Here is a 20,926-nt window from a genome sequence, read left to right as displayed (position 1 = left end):
AAATGTTTTGTAAATACAAATATTAATTTTATATTTGTGGATGTCACAACACACTGTATTTATGCAGATCACCCTCTGAACAGTTACAAATATTAGTGAGACAAAAATATCTCCACTTTTAAATGGTTTTTAATTGTGTCTTTATCTCCCCCTGCTGGTGTTGTGAGTGAAGTGAAGTTCTCTGGTTTAATGTGTCAGTTTGAACCTGGTAGACTCACACTTGTTCACTCTCACCTCACACCTGGAGACTCTTCACTTCCTCTGAAGTTGATCCATTTAGCCATTGAACCATCACTCTTCAGAGACACACAGCTGGGTTCTGGTCCAGATCTTGGTCCAGGTCCAGCAGGTTCTTCACCTTCACACAAACACACTCATGAGATTCTTGTCAACATCAAAAGTTGTTGTGTTACATTTGTATTTTACAGATATTTTCATTTCACTTTTAACACAAATCCTTTCCAACATTTCAAATGATTGATGTTGAAATAATGCAGCTCTTCACTTCTTCCTCCACTGACACTCGTTGTTCACATAAGAGGAAAACACACATATTTCACGTGTTTCTGTTCAACTGAGGAAATAATATTTTCGTCACAGAGTGAGTAGAGAAAAGATGAAGAAGTTCTCAGAGACTGCAGTTTTTCCTTTTCAAGAAGAGTTTCTTGATCTGAACGAGAGTTTCCAGCAGAAATATCCTTGAATATAGAATTGAGTTTGTTGATACCATCTTGTGTGTTAATGTATTATCATCAGAAACAGCAGAACTAACAAGTGTGAAGAACTATTTTCTTCCTCAGCAGGAAGTCAAACTGTTAAGTTGTCATAAAAGAATCTTATCTGTCGATCTCTGTCTGCACCAGTTCAAAGGTCACACACACACACACACACACACACACACACACACACACACACACACACACACACACACACACACACACACACACACACACACACACACACGCACACGCACACGCACACACACACACACGCACACACACGCACGCACAAGCACACACACACACACACGCACACACACGCACACACACACACACCCTCACGCACACACACACACACGCACGCACAAGCACACACACACACACACACACACACACACACACCCTCACGCACACACACACACACCCTCACGCACAAGCACACACACACACACACGCACACACACACACACACACACACCCTTACGCACACACACACACACGCACGCACACACACACACACACACACACACACACACACACACACACACACACACACACACACAAACACACAAACACACAAACATTAAAGCACAGACACAAATGTAGATACAAAACAAATACTCACATGTACAAACATAAAAAAAATACTCACACGTACAGTATACAAACACACACACACACAGTTGTTTGATTGTGGTGAGATTCAGATTTTCTGTGTCATCATTTGTAGATTGAGCTGCAGTTGTTTAAAAACATCAACATGGATCGTCTCGTTGTGATTCATTTCATTTCATCAACTGCTGACTTGTGTGAGAGTCAGAGAGTCACTGACCTGTCTGCAGCTTTCTTCTCTTCTGTGGTCTCAGGTCCATGTTGGAGCAGAATTCAGCTTCTTCTGACCAGAACTGATGGAACAAGACACTGATCAACTCCTTCTGACGCTGGTATCAAAGATCAGGACTGAAATAAAAGTATGTGGAGATCATGTGACTCAGAAGTCTTTAATGATTAACATTAGATGATTATCTTTCACCTCCAGGATCATAAAGATCATTAGATGTTGAAGGACCAGAGAAGACTTTGGTTGTTTTCACTGTTTGACAAAATATAAAATATAAAACAAAAAAGAAAATCTATGTAATATTATTATTATTATTATTATTATCAATATAAGAAAAAGAGGTTCCAACAAATCTCAAGAGCAACAGTGACCAGGAAAACATCATCTGAGGCAGAAACCTCAAACAGAGCCAGACTCCTTGTGAACGACCTTCACAAGGCCATAACACAATCCTCAGGATTATGAATGAAGAATCTCATTACAGTATTCACAAACATGAAGTGACGATGTTTTGACGGATGTGACGCATCACGTTCAAAAACACAACTTAAGCCAAAAAACACTAACTTAAAGTTATCGTTGTTTTATCGAGATCAACGACCATTTTGTTTATTCATTTACAAAACACAAATTTTAAAAGTGCCTGGAAGATATGTTTAGTGAAGTCCTTCCATGTTGTTTTTGCTATCAACTGAAACACCAACAGGCCTCGGTTTACGACTACTATGGAATGCAGACCCTCCCCCATCAATCTACTGGCATCAGAAGGTTGGCCATTCAGATGAGAATGACCAGAGAACCATTACCACCAGATGACCCTTCAGAGTATTATTCAAACTAGTGTTTCATAATTAGTTAATTAAAATAAAATCATTAATTATTATCCACATAAATTTAATAGTTTCCTTTCCAATGAACAGAACTTTTCTCTTGTGAAGAGATCATTCAGAGAAAAGGATTTATTTGCAATGGAGCGAGCATTCAACATGCTGATGTGCAGCGCTGATGACATCACTGAGGCAGTGACAGTAGAGCACAGCAGGACCTTTCGAAGGCTAGTCCAGCAGAGTATAAAACAACGTTTCACTTTCTTTTAAAACATCGTCCTTTTGTAAATACTGTAATAAAAACTGAAAAATTATCATTTGTCTCTGCCTCGTTGCTGACGCAGTAAAAGAGGCCAGTGCTCGTGTGAAGAACTACTGACAGGGTGTAGAACCTATTGTCAGTTAGAGGGATGAAGAGAATGAACGGAGAACAAGTATTTTATTCAACTTTCGCTCAGCTTCATGTTCATGTTCATTCTCATTAAATAATCATTTTATTCTAGAATGTTTGTTGTCATTGATGAACCTTCAGAGTCAGCAGATTGTAAGATTCAAGAGCAGCTTTATTCGCCAGTACATATTGGTATACATACGTGGAAGTGTTCGTGGTTGTGGACAACTTTGGAATTTATAACAAAAATTTGAATAGGTATAAATAATATAATCAAAATATACAAGACAAATAATAATAAAAATAATAAACACAGTGCAAAAACGTCAACAGTGCAATTAACTTTTCAAGAAAGTGTTCTTGTGGCGGGGGGTTCTTGTCTGTAGCGCCTCAGGGGAGGGGGCAGAAGAGGGAGGATCCGGGGTGAGTCGGGTCTTTGATGATGATCTCTTTCTCGTCCTGAACTCATTCAGTTCCTGGAGGGCAGGGGGGCTCCAATGATCCGCTCTGCAGTCTTCACAGTCCACTGATGTCTCCTCCTGTCCTGCTGTGTAGCCGCTGAGAACCACACAGTGATGGAGGAGGAAAGCAGCGACTGGATGACTGCACTGTAGAAGTTCATCAGCAGATGCTTTGACAGGCCGTGTCTCCTCAGCTAACGCAGGAAGTACATCCTCTGCTGGGCCTTCTTCAGGATGCAGGTGATGTTAGCCTCCCACTTCAGGTCCTGGGGGATTGTTGTTCCAATGAACGAGAAGAGAGTCCACGGCTGCCGCAGGGTTGCAGTTGATGGTGAGGCATAGGGTTGAGGGGGGGCCTCCCGAAGACCCCTGTCATCTCCACAGTCTTGAGCGTGTTCAGCTCCAGATATATCGTGCTGCACCACCGAACCAGCCCCTCGACCTCGAGGATCAGGACGATGACGGTCGTGTCGTCTGCAAACTTCAGGAGTTTGACGGCAGGGTGTTCAGAGGTGCAGTTGTTGCACATGAGTTAACCAATCAGGTGTCGGCTTAAACAAGCAACACCTGACTGATAATTAGTTGATTACTGTCTTCAGATGCCTGATTGGTTCAACTATATGTCCTTGACTGGTTGGAACAAAAACCTGCACCGTTTCGGCCCTTTTCTGGACCAGTTTGACACCTGTGGTGTAGAGGGAGAAGAGCAGTGGAGACAGGACGCATCCCTGGGGGGCGCCGGTGCTGATTGTCAGTGTGGTGGAGGAGACCATGCACTATTTAAAATAAAATGTATTTATTCTATTTATAACATATTTGCACTATTGTTAACTTATTTGTGTTTATACTTTATATACTGTACATTAATTATTATATGTAATATTTATAATGTTATTTATTTATTCTGTTTATACTATTTTGCACTATATCTAACATATTAATATTTATATTTATACTTTTTATATATACATCTCTCTGCTGTGTTATTTAACGGTTGCCAAGCAACGGAATTTCGTTGCCAGTTTTATTGCTGTGTTTTCTGTGCAATGAGAATAAAAGAAAGTCTAAAGTCTAACTCGACCGGTCAGAACCAGACTCGCTCATCGTTGATCTGTTAAAAGCTCTGAAGCATCTTTGATCGTTCAAGGAAAGACAAAAGTCAAATAAACTGTGGAACAGACGTGAGAGAAGGAAGAGTGATGACATCACAGGTTGACTTTGTCACCTCTGACCCCGAGTGACTCTTATTTCAAGTCAATCAAAAATACTTTCTTACAATCATGGTAACTGACAGGTGTTGATGTTATTGCTGTGACTGATGTTTGTTCTGTACTGTCCTGGTTTGTCCTTGTCTTGGATTACTGTATATTATTAATTTATATATACTTCATAAAATACTTATCTATGATGCTGAGCCTGCACCGGTCCAAAGTTCTGGCTTCCAAAGGTTCACTTCTCAGCGGATTGTTGTCTTGGCTATATTTATTTATTTAGACAAGTTAACAATATGGTCTGTGTTTTTCTTGGTAGGGGGAGCTGAGAAGTTTCTCCCAATATACAAATCTTTGGACATCATGGAACCGTGAAGTTCAGTAATGATGATATGTTAGTTGTTACATTAAGCCCAAAATAAATTGACTGGTGTGCATGTCCACAGTGAGTGAAAGTAAAAGTAGCTGTTGCTTCTGTCTGATTCAATGAAGCCCATCAGGTGTAGTCTTGAAGCAGTATAGTAAGTAAGTAAGTAAGTAATTTGTATTTATATAGCACTTTTCCAGACCAGGGTCACAAAGCGCTTAAACAATCAAAACAATATTCAATAAAGTATATATTTTAAAGATCAAGATAAAACTGACTTAAAAAAGATAAAAAAGACTCAGCACCCTAAGGATCCCAGCTGCTACAGACCTGTGGCCTTGACATCCCACCTTATGAAGGCTCTGGAGCGGCTGGTCCTTAATTAGCTGAGTCCTCTGGTGCGCTCCTCCATGGATCCGTTGCAGTTTGCCTACCAACCTGACATCGGCGTGGAGGACGCCATCATCTTCCTTCTCCACCGAGCTCTTTCTCACCTGGAGTCGCCTGGAAGCACTGTGAGGATCCTTTTCCTGGATCTAAGCAGTGCTTTCAATACCATCAGGTCAGACATCCTGAGGGACAAGCTGGAGCTGTCTGGAGCGGACACTCACCTCACAGGATGGTGTTTCGAGGACTGTACTGTGCAGTGTAGGGGTCCCCCAGGGAACAGTGTTAGCACCGTTCCTCTTTTTACACTGCAGACTTCCAACACCTGTCTCCCACCAGTCACCTGCAGAAGTTCTCGGACGACTCCGCCATCGTCGGCCTCATTAGGGACGGGGATGACGGGCCGTACCGGGGACTTGTCCAGGACTTTGTTGACTGGTGCCTGGAAAACCACCTTCAGATCAACTCCAGCAAAACTAAGGAGTTGATTGTGGATTTCCGGCGGTGTCCCTCCATCTCCCCCTCACCACTGAACATCCAGGGACAGGACATTGAGATTGTCACGTCTTACAAGTTCCTGGGTGTTCACCTCAACAACCGCCTGGACTGGGTGGATAACACTGCTGCTCTTTATAAAAAAGGGCGGAGTAGACTCTACCTGCTCCGGAGTTTGACGTCATTTGGTGTCCGGGGGCCACTCCTGAAGTCATTCTATTACTCAGTAGTGGCCTCTGCCATCTTCAACGGTGTGGTCTGCTGGGGGAGCAGCATGACAGCAAAGGATAGGGCTAAACTGGACAGCCTTATTAAGAAGGCCGGTTACGTCCTAGGGCGCCCCCTGGATCCTGTGGAGGAAGTGACTGGAGGGAGGATGCGGAGCAAGCTGGGCTCCATGAGGAGGAACTTGTCTCACCCTCTCCAGCACACACTGAGGGCATTGAGGAGCTCCATCAGTGATAGGATGCTCCATCCCCGGTGTGTGAGGGAGAGGTACCGCAGGTCTTTCCTCCCTGCTGCCATCAGACTCCACAACAAGAACACACCAAGATAACTATTTAACTGCACCTCTAGTTATTTATGTAAATATGATTGTGTATATATTATATAGCGCAGATTTATCTTTTATTCTATTTAGATTTTCTTTCTCGTTTTTATTTCTGGGTGTTTTTATTTCTCTTGCTGTTGTTAAACCGAATTTCCCCTCGCGGGACTAATAAAGGTTTTCTGATTCTGATTCTGGTTCTGATTATTTCATTTTGTTGATTATTTATTTTGTTTTTAACGTCCTTTCATTGTTCACTTCATTTCATTTATGCTGAATGTCTTGATACATGTATATATATATATATTTTTTTTTTTTAAGATATTTGTTTATTGACTTTTTACATAAAACAACTAGTACAGCTCAACAGCGTAAATGGAATGATACACAGAAAATACAAAAAAATATGAATGAAGAAAATGTCCATCAGAAGAAGAGAAATAACATTTCTGCTGCTGTAAAAATAAAAGTATACATATATATCCACACACACTCAAACATATACAGTATATTCATAAAAAAAATGAAAAGATGTAAGCTGACACTGCCGGGGTCTTGTTGACACTAAGAGAGAAATTTGTTTTGATATAGATTTAACAAAGTCGTCATTTGACAAAAGACGGTTGTTAAACATCATGGAGTGCGGCTGTTATTCATATCTACACAATGTATTGTCATAGTGACCGGAGCATGATCTGAAATAACAATTGCTTCATATGTGGTGGATTTTATCTCAGGCAGAAATCGGTTGTCAACAAGAAAATAATCTATACGTGTGAAAGTGTGGTGGACATTTGAGAAGAATGAATAGGCTTTAGCGGTGGGATTTTGATATCGCCAAGGGTCAATTACTGAAAATTGCTCCTTAAACATTTGGATAGTTTTGGCCGACCGTGAGGGTAAACAACTTCGACTAGAAGAGCGATCGAGTTTTGGGTCTAGCCAGCAATTAAAGTCTCCAAATGTAGGGAGGTGCGAAGATATGTCTGGTAAATTAGAGAATAAGGATTTAAAGAAGCCCTCGTCATCCCAGTTTGGACCATACATTGATGAGCATGACTGGAGTGTGGCACAGTTTCCCAACAACAACAAGATAACGTCCATTTGGATCCGTGATTGTTCTTGTGCATTCAAAGGGGACTGATTTGTGCCACAGAAGAGTCACTCCCCTGGACTTGCCGTGGAATGAAGATGATCATTCTGACCAATCCAACTGCACTTCAGCTTTCTTTGGTCTGAATTTTTAAGACGAGTCTCTTGTAAATAGACAATTTTTGCTCCTAGATGTTTAAGATGGTGTAGCACCTTACTGCGCTTGATGGGATTGTGGAGGCCTTTGCAATTCCAACTACAAAATTTTAACTCACCCATAGTTTCTACTGTCCTGTTAGATGCCATTATGTCTGAAGAAAGTTATGCATAATGCTTGAAAGACAGGAAATAATAAAGATAAATAAGCACACAAAGTGGTGAAGATGCGCACTGATGGCGGACCAGGCATGAATATCAAACAAAACCCAAAACCCACCCTCCTTGGCAGAAGTGACCCCCAAACGAGACACGCCCAAACCCTAACAAACACACTCTCTTGGCAGCTTTCATACCCTCCACTACAAACTGCTGCTCCTAACTGGATTGTGACAATAACACAAGTAAATATTAGTCTCACACCTCTTGAACAAACAAAACTTGACGCAACAATAAATAAATATACATGTATATATATATTTATGTGAGAATGATAATCTATATAAACAAGATATATTTAACACAAAAACTTTATAGACAACAACTCACTCTGAGAACTTCTTGTTGTCAACATTCAAATCAGAATATTTGCTCCCCCACAACGACTTTAGTGTTTGGATCCACCACCTTCTTCAGGTGTTTCTTAACGAAGTCAGATGCAGCTGCTGGTCCTGGAAACGATGCGTTATCACATCAGATGTTGTGATCCTGAGAACCGCCTGAAGAACAAACTTGATGCAAGAGTGCAGAGCTTCACCTCCGTGATGCTGCTCGTCTCCTAGCAACCACGGGTTGATAGCATGAAGAATGGTTTGCCCCGGTAGAGAAGATGAAGTATTGTTTCCCCCGGTAGAGAAGACGAAGAATGGTCTCCCCCGGTAGAGAAGATGAAGAATGGTTTTCCCCGGTAGAGAAGACGAAGAATGGTTTGCCCCGGTAGAGAAGACGAAGAATGGTTTGTCCCGGTAGAGAAGATGAAGAATGGTTTGTCCCGGTAGAAAAGATGAAGAATGGTTTGCCCCGGTAGAGAAGAGGAGAATGGTTTGTCCCGGTAGAGAAGATGAAGAATGGTTTGCCCTGGTAGAGAAGACGAAGAATGGTTTGCCCCGGTAGAGAAGACGAAGATTGGTTTGCCCCGGTAGAGAAGACGAAGAATGGTTTGTCCCGGTAGAGAAGATGAAGAATGGTTTGCCCCGGTAGAGCAGCTGAAGAATGGTTTGTCCCGGTAGAGTAGATGAAGAATGGTTTTCCCCGGTAGAGATGATGAAGAATGGTTTGTCCCGGTAGAGAAGATGAAGAATGGTTTGCCCAGGTAGAGAAGATGAAGAATGGTTTGCCCCGGTAGAGAAGATGAAGAGTGGTTTGTCCCGGTAGAGGAGATGAAGAATGGTTTGCCCCGGTAGAGAAGATGAAGAATGGTTTGCCCCGGTATGGGTTGTCGCGGTAGAGAAGATGAAGAATGGTTTGCCCCGGTAGAGAAGATGAAGAATGGTTTGCCCCGGTATGGGTTGTCCCGGTAGAGAAGATGAAGAATGGTTTGCCCCGGTAGAGAAGATGAAGAATGGTTTGCCCAGGTAGAGAAGATGAAGAATGGTTTGCCCCGGTAGAGAAGATGAAGAGTGGTTTGCCCCGGTAGAGAAGATGAAGAATGGTTTGCCCCGGTATAGAAGATGAAGAGTGGTTTGCCCCGGTAGAGAAGATGAAGAGTGGTTTGCCCCGGTAGAGAAGATGAAGAATGGTTTGTCCCGGTAGAGAAGATGAAGAATGGTTTGCCCCGGTAGAGAAGATGAAGAATGGTTTGCCCCGGTAGAGGAGATGAAGAATGGTTTGCCCCGGTAGAGAAGACGAAGAATGGTTTGCCCCGGTAGAGAAGATGAAGAATGGTTTGTTCCGGTAGAGAAGATGAAGAATGGTTTGCCCCGGTAGAGAAGATGAAGAATGGTTTGCCCTGGTAGAGAAGACGAAGAATGGTTTGCCCCGGTAGAGAAGAATGGTTTGCCCCGGTAGAGAAGACGAAGAATGGTTTGTCCCGGTAGAGAAGAATGGTTTGTCCCGGTAGAGAAGATGAAGAATGGTTTGCCCCGGTAGAGAAGAATGGTTTGTCCCGGTCCATCAGTCCCACCAGTGGGATATTATTCCTCCTCCAGTCGCTTCACCTGCGGTCAGGTGTTCACGGAGGCCTGGAGCTCCGAGGTCGTCGCCATGATCCCTAGCAGCGTGTTGTAGATCCAGGAGGGTCTGCTGGTGTTTTCTTCTCTTTCAGCGGCTCAATGCACTCGCTCACTTCTCGTTGTACTGCTGCGATCTCAGAGCGAACAGTAGCCAGTGAAGAGTTTTGAGGAAGATGTTGCTTCTAGAGAGTCCATCATGGCTGCAAAAGTTGGCTGCTAAGCGGGCGTTCATGTTAGCCTCCGGGGCTTTGCTGCGCCTGCTCTCGACGCTTCTGTTTTCTGACGAGTCCATGACATTGTGGATGAAAAAAAGTTTCAAAAATAAATTGGAAGAATCTGTTGATGTCTTGTCGCTGTTTTCTGTGGTTATAGTTCGCAAAAATATGATATAAAATGAGTCACAATTCCAGGAGCCGCAGACAAACACGCCCCTCGATTCTCATTTCTGTACAGTATGAACATGAACTCCTCAGATGAACTGACCAACTTCTAAACTCTTCTCTGAGGAACATCTCTGCGTCTGGCAGCTGATAAAAACATGTCTAAAGTCCACCATCAACACTGTTGCTGGAGCCATTCTTGCAGGTTCTGTTGTTGTAAAACATATTCTGTCGACGGTAATGGACGACCTATGATGACGAATCTGCTTTTAAGGGGAGTCCCATTTCTAAGTCCTCAGATGAACCTCATTCCTTAGTTTTGAGGATTGATCTTGAGGACTGAGGAAGACTGCTGAGGAGATGAATGTAATTGGACCTAAAGTCAGTTCAGACATAAGGACATTGGTCTGGTGCAGTTCAAGAAAAGCAAGAAAGATCATCATGCTTTTCTGGTAGAGAAATTATAGTCTGTGTTCATCACTAAATCCATATTTTGGAAATTGTGACATTCAGGGGAAAATACCTTTAAATGACTAATGTGAAATAAATACAGTATTAAGTAATACAGTAAGTATTTGATACACCCCTGGTTTTTGAAGTTTTCTCACTTAAAGCATGTAGAGTCAGTCATTTGTATCAAAGTTACTCTTCAACTGTGAGGACAGAATCTAGAACAAAAATGCAGAAAAATCAAAGATGATTTAAAAAAAAAATAATTTCCATTTAATTGCATGACATAAGTATTTGATACATCAGACGAACAGAACTCAATATTTGCTACAGAAACCTTTGTTTACAATAACAGAGATCAGACGTTTTCTGTAGTTCTTCAGCAGGTTTGCACCACTCCTCCATACAGACCTTCTCCAGAGCCTTCAGGTTTCAGGGCTGTCTCTGGGCAACACGGGCTTTCAGCTCTCTCCAAAGATGTTCAATAGGATTCAGGTCTGGAGACTGGCTAGGCCACTCCAGGACCTTGAGATGCTTCCTACGGAGCCACTCCTTCGTCGCCCTGGCTGTGTGTTTGGTGTCGTTGTCATGCACTGCAGGATTTTAATCCATGACGGCGGAGTGTGTTACTGATGGTTTTCTTTGAGACTGTGGTCCCAGCTCTACTCAGGTCACTGACCAGGTCCTGCCATGTAGTTCTGGGCTCATCCCTCACTGTCCTCATGATCCTTGATGCCCCACGAGGAGAGATCTTGCATGGAGCTTCCAGACCGAGGGAGATCGACCGTCGTCTTGAACTTCTTCCATTTTCTGATAATTGCACCAACAGTTGTTCTTCTCACCGAGCTGCTGGTCTATTGTCCTGTAGTCCATCCCAGCCTTGTGCAGGTCTACAGTTGGATCCCTGATGTCCTTGCACAGCTCTCTGGTCTTGGCCATTGTGGAGAGGTTGGAGTGTGTGGACAGGTGTCTTTTCTACAGGTGATGAGTTCAAACAGGTGCAGTTAAAGCAGGTAATGAGTGGAGAACAGCTTCTTAAAGAAGAACTAACAGGTCTGAGCCTAAATTCTTACTGGTTGATGGACCATCAAATACTAATGTCATGCAATACAATGGAAATTAATGATTTAAAAATCATCAACTGTGATTTTCTGCATTTTAGTTTTAGATTCTGTCCTTCAAAGTTGAACCTTTGATACAAATGACAGACTCTACATGCTTTGTAAGAGAGAAAACTTCAAAAATGTATCAAATACTTGTTCTCTCCACTGTAAATGTCTAAATCAATATCCAAATACGTGTATATTATATTTAAAAAAAGCAAACTACCTGAAACTCTTTCACCAGGTTGTCGGTTCGCTTCCAGGTCGGGAGGATGACCTTCATGTGTGGAGTGTGTATGTTCTCCTCGTGTTGTGTGGGTTTACTCCGGACACTCCGGTTTCCTCCCACAGTCCAAAAACATACAGAGGTTGATTGAGAACTTGGGGAAAATAAGTCCGTATGTGTCTTTGTGTTCCCTGAGACAGACTGGCCTCCTGTCCAGGATGTCCCCGCCTCTCGCCCCTAAACTCTGGGATAGACTCTAATCTATTTCTTCATGCTGTATTTCAGTTATTTTCCAGAATGCTTCTTTCCATCATAGTCAAATACACCCCAGGTGTGTCATTATTAGGTAATATAATATGTTTGGATGTAGAGACATTAACGGGAATACAAGTTAGAAAATATATGAAATACTGTAAAACAGATAAATAAAGAGTATTTCCTAATTCTCTATTCTATGGAATACCATGAGTGACACGATTAGTGAATAATAAAGTGTTTGTAAATAACCACATCCAGGGGAAAATACCTTTAAATGGCTATTGTGAGATAAATACATGCATAAATGTGTATTTCTGGTATTCCATACATCTAAACACGTTCTTTCTGTTTCTCTCATCGCCCCCTACTGTCCAGAGTCACAAACAACATATCTGTCCATCATTGACATCTGACAAACATTTGCTGTTTACATTACATCTTCTGTCTGTTTCTTTTTTAACAAATAAACATGTTTCCTGTCATCATACTTCAATATTCACTTTTCTTTTCAGTCATTTGTTTTACTTTGTTTCTGAGCGATTAGTTAATAATTTTCTCATGTAGTTAATCCTGCCATTAAAGCTCTTTCTTACATTTTGAACTCGTCATATTCTCTATTGTTGATTCTTCTGGGATCCGCTCTGATGCCTTCACTGCTCAGGATGTCTCCCACAAATGTCAGTTCCTTCACTCCAAGCTGTCATTTCTCCTTATTCAGCTTCAAATATGTATTTCTGTTCACTTCAAGAACGTTAACAGTCTCATGTCATGTTCAGCGCTTGTGTCGTCCATTTATTATTATTTGCGTCTCTTTCCAGGGGCTCATAGATGGTGTGTGTTGTCTTGTCAAACACCTCAGATACTGAAACTATGACAAACATCCTTTGAGTTTATATTTGCTTTATGAACTGTTGGATTTATAGTTTTATAGTGAGACGAGTGCAACACATGCGTATTTATATTACGTTTATGGAATAAAAGTGTTTCCTGTTTACATACATATAGTCATCATGTGATACTGAAAGTGTGTTTTTCAAGGAGATGCTCAGATCACATGAGGAAAACCTGCTCTTGCTGAGCTTCAATTCAAACCTGTTCAGCTTCTGGTGGATCATTTTAATATGTTATCAAAACAAGCCTATATTTTCTGACAATTTTTCTAAATTGTCTAAAATAACTGATGAACACTCGTGTATAAAACTCATCATGTTGTCGTAAATGAACAAGAATCATCAGTGTGTAGAAAGAGAAACATGTGTGTGAATACTTTAATATCCAGACATGTAACAACAAACATTGTTGATGCGTCTCTGATGTGAACTTCTCAGTGTGTACATTTTTAGTGTAAGTACATGAGGCCCCTGATGGTCGTCCTACCAGCTCTCATGCTGTCTTCACTCTTCCTGGACAGGAAGGATTCCCCCCAGTGAGCTGGCATATCGCACACGCCTGCTGGGTCACTTCCTGGCCTGGCTTCTTGGCTGTTACGTGACTGGCTTGGTCAGATCCTGCTTCTACGCCACTGAGAGAGTCGGACGGAAGAAAACTCTCAAGTTCTATCGCTACGATGTCTGGGCTGAATTACAGAACTTGGCTTTCAGGTGAACACAAGTGAAGGAACATTGCTGATGACGTCACAACTACAGTGTCCTGTACACGAGGACCGACATGAAAGTCATTCAATTATCTCAAGATTTAAAGGCTTGAAGTCTTGAGTCTGTGCTCGTTGTGTTCAATCAATCGACCACTGATCATAATCAGCAGATATCTGGGAACTGTATTAAAAAAACAACTGATGACTGGCGGCTCATACTTTACCTCTTCCCACCTGCACAGGCTCTGCACAGGTGCACGGGAACAAACGACAACAAACATGTCTGCTGTGTAAAGGTTTTAAACTGTGTGTGAGAACTATGTGAAGTTCACTTGCTGCTCATGGAAACGTAAAAATACCTCGAGGAGGAAGCATTTTAAAATGATCCTGAAAGAAACTGGCAGCTTTAAGAATCAGAGAAATGCGAGTTCTTCTACTAGAGCGGCTCAGAATTCTCGCTGCAGAGTTTTGATTTAACTGCAGGCGAGACAGATGCTTCTTAAAATGTTGAACATGTCTGTGGGTTATTTTTCCTCTTCTTCTTTTGCTTCCTTTTTCTTCAGCCTGAAGTCTTTTATAACGTTCTCCACTCAACAACTCTAAGTCTCATGTGTTTGTGCGACTTTTAGAAATCACGTTTCTAAATGCCAGCTGGAAGAGTTGAGTGCAGACGAGGTCGCGTCCCTCCCCAGTACAAGCGTCGTCTCCCGCCTTCGCTTCGTTCCAGAGACGGGTGGAATGAGAGCGATCACTGGGGTCATGGGGGTGAAGGTCAAAACACAGGTACAAATGTGTTTCACCTCTTGTTGATCCTCACTTGCACACATGGATGTGATGTTTATTGTTGGTCTCATCCTTCATGTCCAGTTTCACAGGATCTTCACGACTTACATGCAGTCTTGCTCGCCCTCGTGCGAGAGTCTCCGTCTCTCCTCGGCTCCACAGTTTGGGGAAAGAGCGACATTCACCGAGTTCTGTCCTCCTTCCTGCCATTGAAGGACAACAGAGCCGAACCCTTTTACTTTGTTAAGGTATCTTTGCTACACCTGGAGACATTGACTTAAAACATTATTTAAAGAGATAATTGGTAGATATCGGCTTATTAACTTCTATTTTTGGTATTTAAAAATACATTTTTATTTCTAAATATATCATTTTCATTTGCAAGACTTGTAAATGAGTCTGTGTTATTGCATCTGACATGTGAATGTAATTTCACACACAGAATTTCAAGGTTTACCATTTAAAAAAAAATTAAAATGATATATATAAAAGTAAAAATGTATTTGTAAATGCCAAAATACAAGTTAGAAATATTAAATCACTCGTACAACCATTAAATATTTTCAGATCACCCTCTGTGCATGTACACATAATTATGAGACAAAAATAAGCCCATAGTTACTAAGTATATATATATCATCAGTGTTGGGAGTAAAGGTTTGCTCTAACAAAAGCGTCTTTTTACTTCTATTTTTTATGAGATGCTTTTTATATCCATACATGATAGAAAGTTAGAACTCTATGTTATTACTTTAAAAGTGAATGAAGAATGGATACGTGAGTTGAACATCTGCATCTGCCACAAAAATGACCGTCAGTGCATTTAATCTTTTATTTCTATTTGTTTTTTTCATTTATTGTTCTTACCTTTTTGTGTGATTTGTTTAATCACAGCATATAAACTTACACTGACCCGTACACTTGTACAAATGTTTCTCTCTTACAAAAACTTTCCCTATTAAAAGGTAAAGAAACTGGGTTGTTTTTGAAAGAAGTAACTAGTAATTGTAACTAAGTTACTATTTTAAAGTAAGTCGCCCAACACTATTCATGATGTTACATTTGAGAGAAATTATTAATTTGTTTGTAACGAGGGACAAACATTCTGACTGTTTCCTGTGTGTAAATATAACATGATTATAATCAATATAACATTATTGATTTTAGTGATGTTTGTCTATTAAAACAAGGCGTGTTTAAGATGTTTTTACTTGACATTTATAACCAAATATTTATGGATTTGAAAATGAGCACAAAAGAGAAAAAAAGCTTCAACATTAGATTTTTTTTTAACCTTTAACTCTGTTTGTGTTTTCACCTGAACAAGGCGGTTGTTAGTGGAGGTCACGACCCTCACGAGAAGCTTCAAGAGGTCATAGGTCAAGTGCTTTCATCATCAGTCGAGGACATGGTTTTCAACGTACGAACTTTTGCCAAAATCTGGGCCGACTCGGAAGAAGGTCTTCTGAAGACTTTTGTGCGAGAGGTGAGTTTACTGATCACAGAAACACAATGAAGTCAGAACTACATTAAATAAACATTAAATGTTCTTTTTATTTTCGTGTTGTGTCGTTGTGTATCTGAAGCGACTCATTTGTGTTGTGGAAACAGGCGACTATCATCCACGGAGCTGCAGGAACAGCCAACATGAAGAACTTTGTTGCGTCGCTGCAGAAAAGCAAGAAAGCTCATCACACTGTTCTGGTAGAGAAGGTAAGAATGACCTTGAAAGTATTTTCTTCATCGTAGTTTTCATTTTCTCCGGCTGTTACGCTGCATTTATCTGGAAACTATACAATAAGTCTGTGTTCGTCACGTCATCTTTATTTCTTCCAGCATTTCTCCACAGACGATTGTGTGAAAGAGCAGCTGGACTTCTTCACTGGGTTGTTGTCTGGGACCATCGTTGAGTACAGGAGGAGGTTAGTGTTCATTTTTAACTTTTCTTTCTGCTCAGACAGATTCAGTATCGACGGATGTGAGAGAAGCAGACGTGGACAGAAGAATGTTCTTGTCATTGTTGGACAGATGTTGAATTTTAACCTTAAATAATTCTCATTATTTTAATAAATGCTTGGTCAAGAATCACTGACGTGTTCTGAGGGGATGTTTGTAGCCTCCATGTTTTCTGGCTTGATTTTCTCATCTTTACTTTACAACCTAAGATCAGATCTTCTTTGTCCTCCAGAATGTACCGTCAAGGTCAAGGTATTCCTCGAGGCTCTGTGGTGTCTAGTCTGCTCCGCTGCCTCTACTATGGTCACATGGAGAACACGCTGTTTCAAGATCTTCCTAAAGACAAAGTGTCCGTTTGTCGTGAAGTTGACAGATGTCATTGTGTCGTGTCGCCAGCAGGGGGAGCCAGTTCCGTATAACAACCTTTCTTTCTGTGTCTGCAGATGTTTGATGAGGCTGGTCGATGATTTCCTGTTGATTACAACAGACAAATGTCGAGCAGAGTCTTTTCTAACGTGAGTTTGACTTTTTACATCAACCATTTGAGCCAAATATAAACTTCTCATCTTTTTCACCAGGACTTTGCTCTCCGGGGTGCAGGAGTACGGACTTGTCGTCGACCACCAGAACATGGTGACCAACTTCCAAACGTCACCAGGTCCCCATCCTACCATTGACGCCCTGCCCCGTCTCTGTCTCTTCCCCTGGTGTGGTTTGCTGCTGGACACTCAGTCGCTGCACGTGCACAGGGATTATTCAAGGTGTGGCTTCGACTATTTTCACTTCTACGATTCATAAAGTGTGTTTGAAGCAACATTCTGCTGAGTAACTGTGTGTGTTCAAAAAAGAGAACGAACCTGCTCAGCTCATACATTAGTGTGTAAGGTTGAAATATATTTGTTCTCACAGTTACAGATCTTCGTCTCTGCTACAGCCCCACACATCAGCAACAGAGGAGAAGAAACTGATGATCGTCCTCACAGGTGATTGTATCTCTTCATGGACGTCAAGGTTTGGAAAGATCACTTCAGACACATGTAGCTCTGTGAGGTTAAAGTTCACTTCAGACACATGTAGCTCTGTGAGGTTAAAGTTCACTTCAGACACATGTAGCTCTGTGAGGTTAAAGTTCACTTCAGACACATGTAGCTCTGTGAGGTTAAAGTTCACTACAGACACATGTAACTCTGTGAGGTTAAAGTTCACTTCAGACACATGTAGCTCTGTGAGGTTAAAGTTCACTTCAGACACATGTAGCTCTGTGAGGTTAAAGTTCACTACAGACACATGTAGCTCTGTGAGGTTAAAGTTCACTACAGACACATGTAGCTCTGTGAGGTTAAAGTCCACTTCAGACACATGTAGCTCTGTGAGGTTAAAGTTCACTACAGACACATGTAACTCTGTGAGGTTAAAGTTCACTTCAGACACATGTAGCTCTGTGAGGTTAAAGTTCACTTCAGACACATGTAGCTCTGTGAGGTTAAAGTTCACTTCAGGGGGATTATTTTTCACAGTAATCTGTTCTTTAGAATTATAGGTTTGCTACTGAATTTCGGTTCTTTTGTGGCTCGACTGAAATAGTAGCGATTATCAAAACATGCTTCATATTTTTCGGCTCCTATGTGAGATAAAAACTTAATTCTGTGTGGATTTCTCTGAAGAAAATCTGAGGAAGACAAAGGCAGTGAACATTCATTTGTTACTTGTTAGCAAGTCTTTGTTTGAAATAGAAATGATTTGTTTCTTCACAGAACTATCTTGAAGTGGACGTTACCTAAGATGAAAAATAAAGATTTGTACTATGTGTGATGTCATTTCCTTTCTGTTAAAATTGATCTTAAAATGGAACAATTGTATCGTGAAAAGAAGAATAAATAGAAGAAGAATAACAAGCTTAAAATACAGATTCTTTTTTTGAACAATCTTTTATGTCGAGGTTTCAATACCAGGTGGACCTCGTAAGAATACGAGTCAGAGGTCAAATATTGCATCAACTGTTGTAAATAATTCAACATTTTTTATCTCATCATTTAAAGGTAAATGTAAGAAATATAAACTTGTCTCAAATAAAATATTAAAGTTTGTTTCTTTGAGTCTTAAATAATGTATGTTATGTGTGTTTTTTAGAATGTTTCTAACTGTTAAAATTCTTATGAACATTTATGCATAATTAAATTAATGCTAAAAGATCAAATATAAAGTAAGAGAATAATAAAGTATCCTCTGCTTGATGCTAAGAACTTTTGTTCCTGCACACAATCAACATTCATGCAAACTGATTACTGAGACCAGCTCAACTCAGGTTAGAGTCAAATCACCGGTAGAATAAACTGCAGCTAAGGACTGCTGACAGGTGTAAGTCCAGGGGATTGGATGACATCTATTGACCTGACCAACGCATCATTTGAAGTTTCGATAGTCAAATACTTGCGTTTCGCCCTCGAGGATCAAGTGTGTCAATACACTTGACTCCCGTTCGGCTACTCTCTGGCACCCAGGACCTTCACCAAGTGTGTGGAGGCAGCACTGGAACCAATGAGAGCAAGTGGGGTGAGGATCTTGACCTATCTGGATGACTGGTTGATCCTTGCCAGGTCTCCGACTGACAACACAGTTGCTGGAAGCTTGGCGTCATGTGATCACAGCAGGCGCTGTTATGTCCCTCCTGGGGCTCATGGCAGCAGCTCACAAGGTGGTGCGGCTGGGCTTGCTGCATATGAGGGACCTCCAGAGATGGTTTGGTCATCTCAAGCTAGATCCAAAGCAAGACCAGGGTCGGGTTTTGCAGGACATCAAATTTTGGAATTAGGTTGTGTCCTTCATTACACTCTGGTGTTCACAGACGCATCTCTAACATGGGGAGGCATCTCAGGTCAGATCTACGCCAGTGTACATACACATGAACTGGATAGAGTTGAAAGCAATTCACAACATTCTGCTTCACCTCTCTCCCCAACTGTCACAGTCCAATGTCCTAGTGATATCAGACAGCTCCACCGAAGTGGTCTTGGTTCGGTCACCCGGTGGCGGACCTCTTCGCCAATAGGGGGAACTTCAAATGTCTTCTTTGGTTCTCCCTCAGGGCCTCTGATTGCCCCCTACTAGGCGTGGATGCTTTGGCCCACTCGAGTTGGCCGGCCGGCTACTGTTGGCCTTCCCTCCTCTGTGACTCCTCCTCCCCTTGGTTTGGAGAGCGAAGCAGGAGAGTAAAGAAGGAACGTTCCAAAGCTTAGGAGCAACAGCCTGGAAGGATTTCTTTCCTCTGGTCCTGAATCGTGTGCGAGGAACCATCATCAGATTCTGATCCACAGACCTCAGAGCCCGAGCTGGGGTGTAAGGCTGGATCAGATCACTGATGGAAGGTCTGACCATGAATAGATCTGAAAGTAAGAACCAGAATTTTAAAATGATCCTGAAAGAAACTGGAAGACAGTGAAGAGATTTAAGGATCAGAGAAATGTGAGTTCTTCTACTTGAGCGGGTCAGAATTCTGGCTGCAGAGTTCTGAATCAACTGCAGGCGAGTCAGATCCTTCTTGTTTAGACATGAAAACAAATGGTTGCAATAGTATGGATTTAGAGATTTTTCTCAGTTGAAACAGTTTCTGGTCAGTTTTCTGCAGTGTTGAACAAGAGACATGTTTTTGTCAAATACAACACCCAGGTTTCTCAGGCTCAGTTTGACAGACTGACCTAAGTCACCCAAGTACTGACTCAACCCTGGAACCTTATCATCAGGAGCAATAACCAAAGTTTCAGTTTTTTCCACATTTAGCTGCAAAGTGTTTTCACTCATTGTTTGATTTCTAGCAAACAATTGACTAAGTTCAGCCTCTGGGGCTCAGTTGGATCAAAAGAGCAGTAGAGCTGGATGTCATCAGCAAACATCAAGAAACATGTTAAGAAACATCAGGAAATCTCTGAATGATTTTTACCCAGAGGAATCAAGTATGTTTGTGTTAATGTTGTAGACATTCTGCAGTGAAACCAGGAGACATCAGGGAAGAAAAGTTTGAATCAGAAAATTGGTCATTCATGACACATTTTATTATAACAGGAGTCTTTTTGAACTTTTCTTCTTTCATTGATACCAGAAACATTTTCTGTATGAATTTGATGAATAAACATGTTGCCAGTCATCATACTTCAATATTCACTTTTCTTTTTAGTCTTTTGTCTAAGTGTTTGTTTCTGAGAGATTAGTTAAGAATTTTCTCGTGTAGTTCATCATGCCATTAAACCTCTTACACTTTGAACTCCTCATATTCTCTATTGTTGATTATTCTGGCAGTTTATGACGGTGAACACAAGAACTTGGACGACACCAGCTTTACCGATTCATATCTTCACCTGGATGAGTGGAAAGATCATCTTTGTTTGGGGTCGTCTGTCAGAAAAAGGTAGTTTCTGGATGCCCAGTGTGAAAGTGCCTCAACAACACTATCCACTACTGGGTATCCGCAGTCAGGGTGGTGGCTGCCCCCCACATATGTAGATGGCAGGGTGGGT

At 41.4% G+C, this 20,926-nt stretch overlaps 2 protein-coding genes across 2 annotated transcripts in view; one reads left to right on the top strand and one right to left on the bottom strand.

The window, feature by feature from the left end:
- The window catches only part of LOC148085116 (NACHT, LRR and PYD domains-containing protein 3-like), a 449,698-nt gene that overhangs the window by 380,622 nt on the left and 48,150 nt on the right, over nt 1–20,926 (bottom strand). The window lies entirely within an intron of this gene.
- On the top strand, nt 12,122–19,651 carry LOC148085117 (telomerase reverse transcriptase-like). Its single transcript, XM_087785498.1, has 10 exons — nt 12,122–12,155; nt 13,494–13,683; nt 14,306–14,459; nt 15,787–15,945; nt 16,071–16,172; nt 16,296–16,381; nt 16,648–16,764; nt 16,859–16,930; nt 16,994–17,176; nt 19,501–19,651. Exons 1-10 carry the CDS (start codon nt 12,122–12,124, stop codon nt 19,649–19,651), a joined length of 1,248 nt encoding a protein of 415 aa, XP_087641624.1.

This window comes from Callionymus lyra, chromosome 2 (genome assembly GCF_982586985.1).
Source record: "Callionymus lyra chromosome 2, fCalLyr1.hap1.1, whole genome shotgun sequence".
Classification (NCBI taxonomy): domain Eukaryota; kingdom Metazoa; phylum Chordata; class Actinopteri; order Syngnathiformes; family Callionymidae; genus Callionymus; species Callionymus lyra.
Note: the sequence above shows the minus strand (reverse complement) of the source record. Positions and strands in the feature narration are given on the sequence as shown.

Bases quoted from the DNA above. Each gene is read 5' to 3' on its own strand.
- LOC148085117 (XM_087785498.1), top strand. From the start codon at position 12,122: ATGCTTCTTTCCATCATAGTCAAATACACCCCAG. The intron at 13,684-14,305 runs GTGAACACAAGT...TGCGACTTTTAG, and splicing joins TTACAGAACTTGGCTTTCAG to AAATCACGTTTCTAAATGCC. The intron at 16,382-16,647 runs GTTAGTGTTCAT...TTTGTCCTCCAG, and splicing joins ATCGTTGAGTACAGGAGGAG to AATGTACCGTCAAGGTCAAG.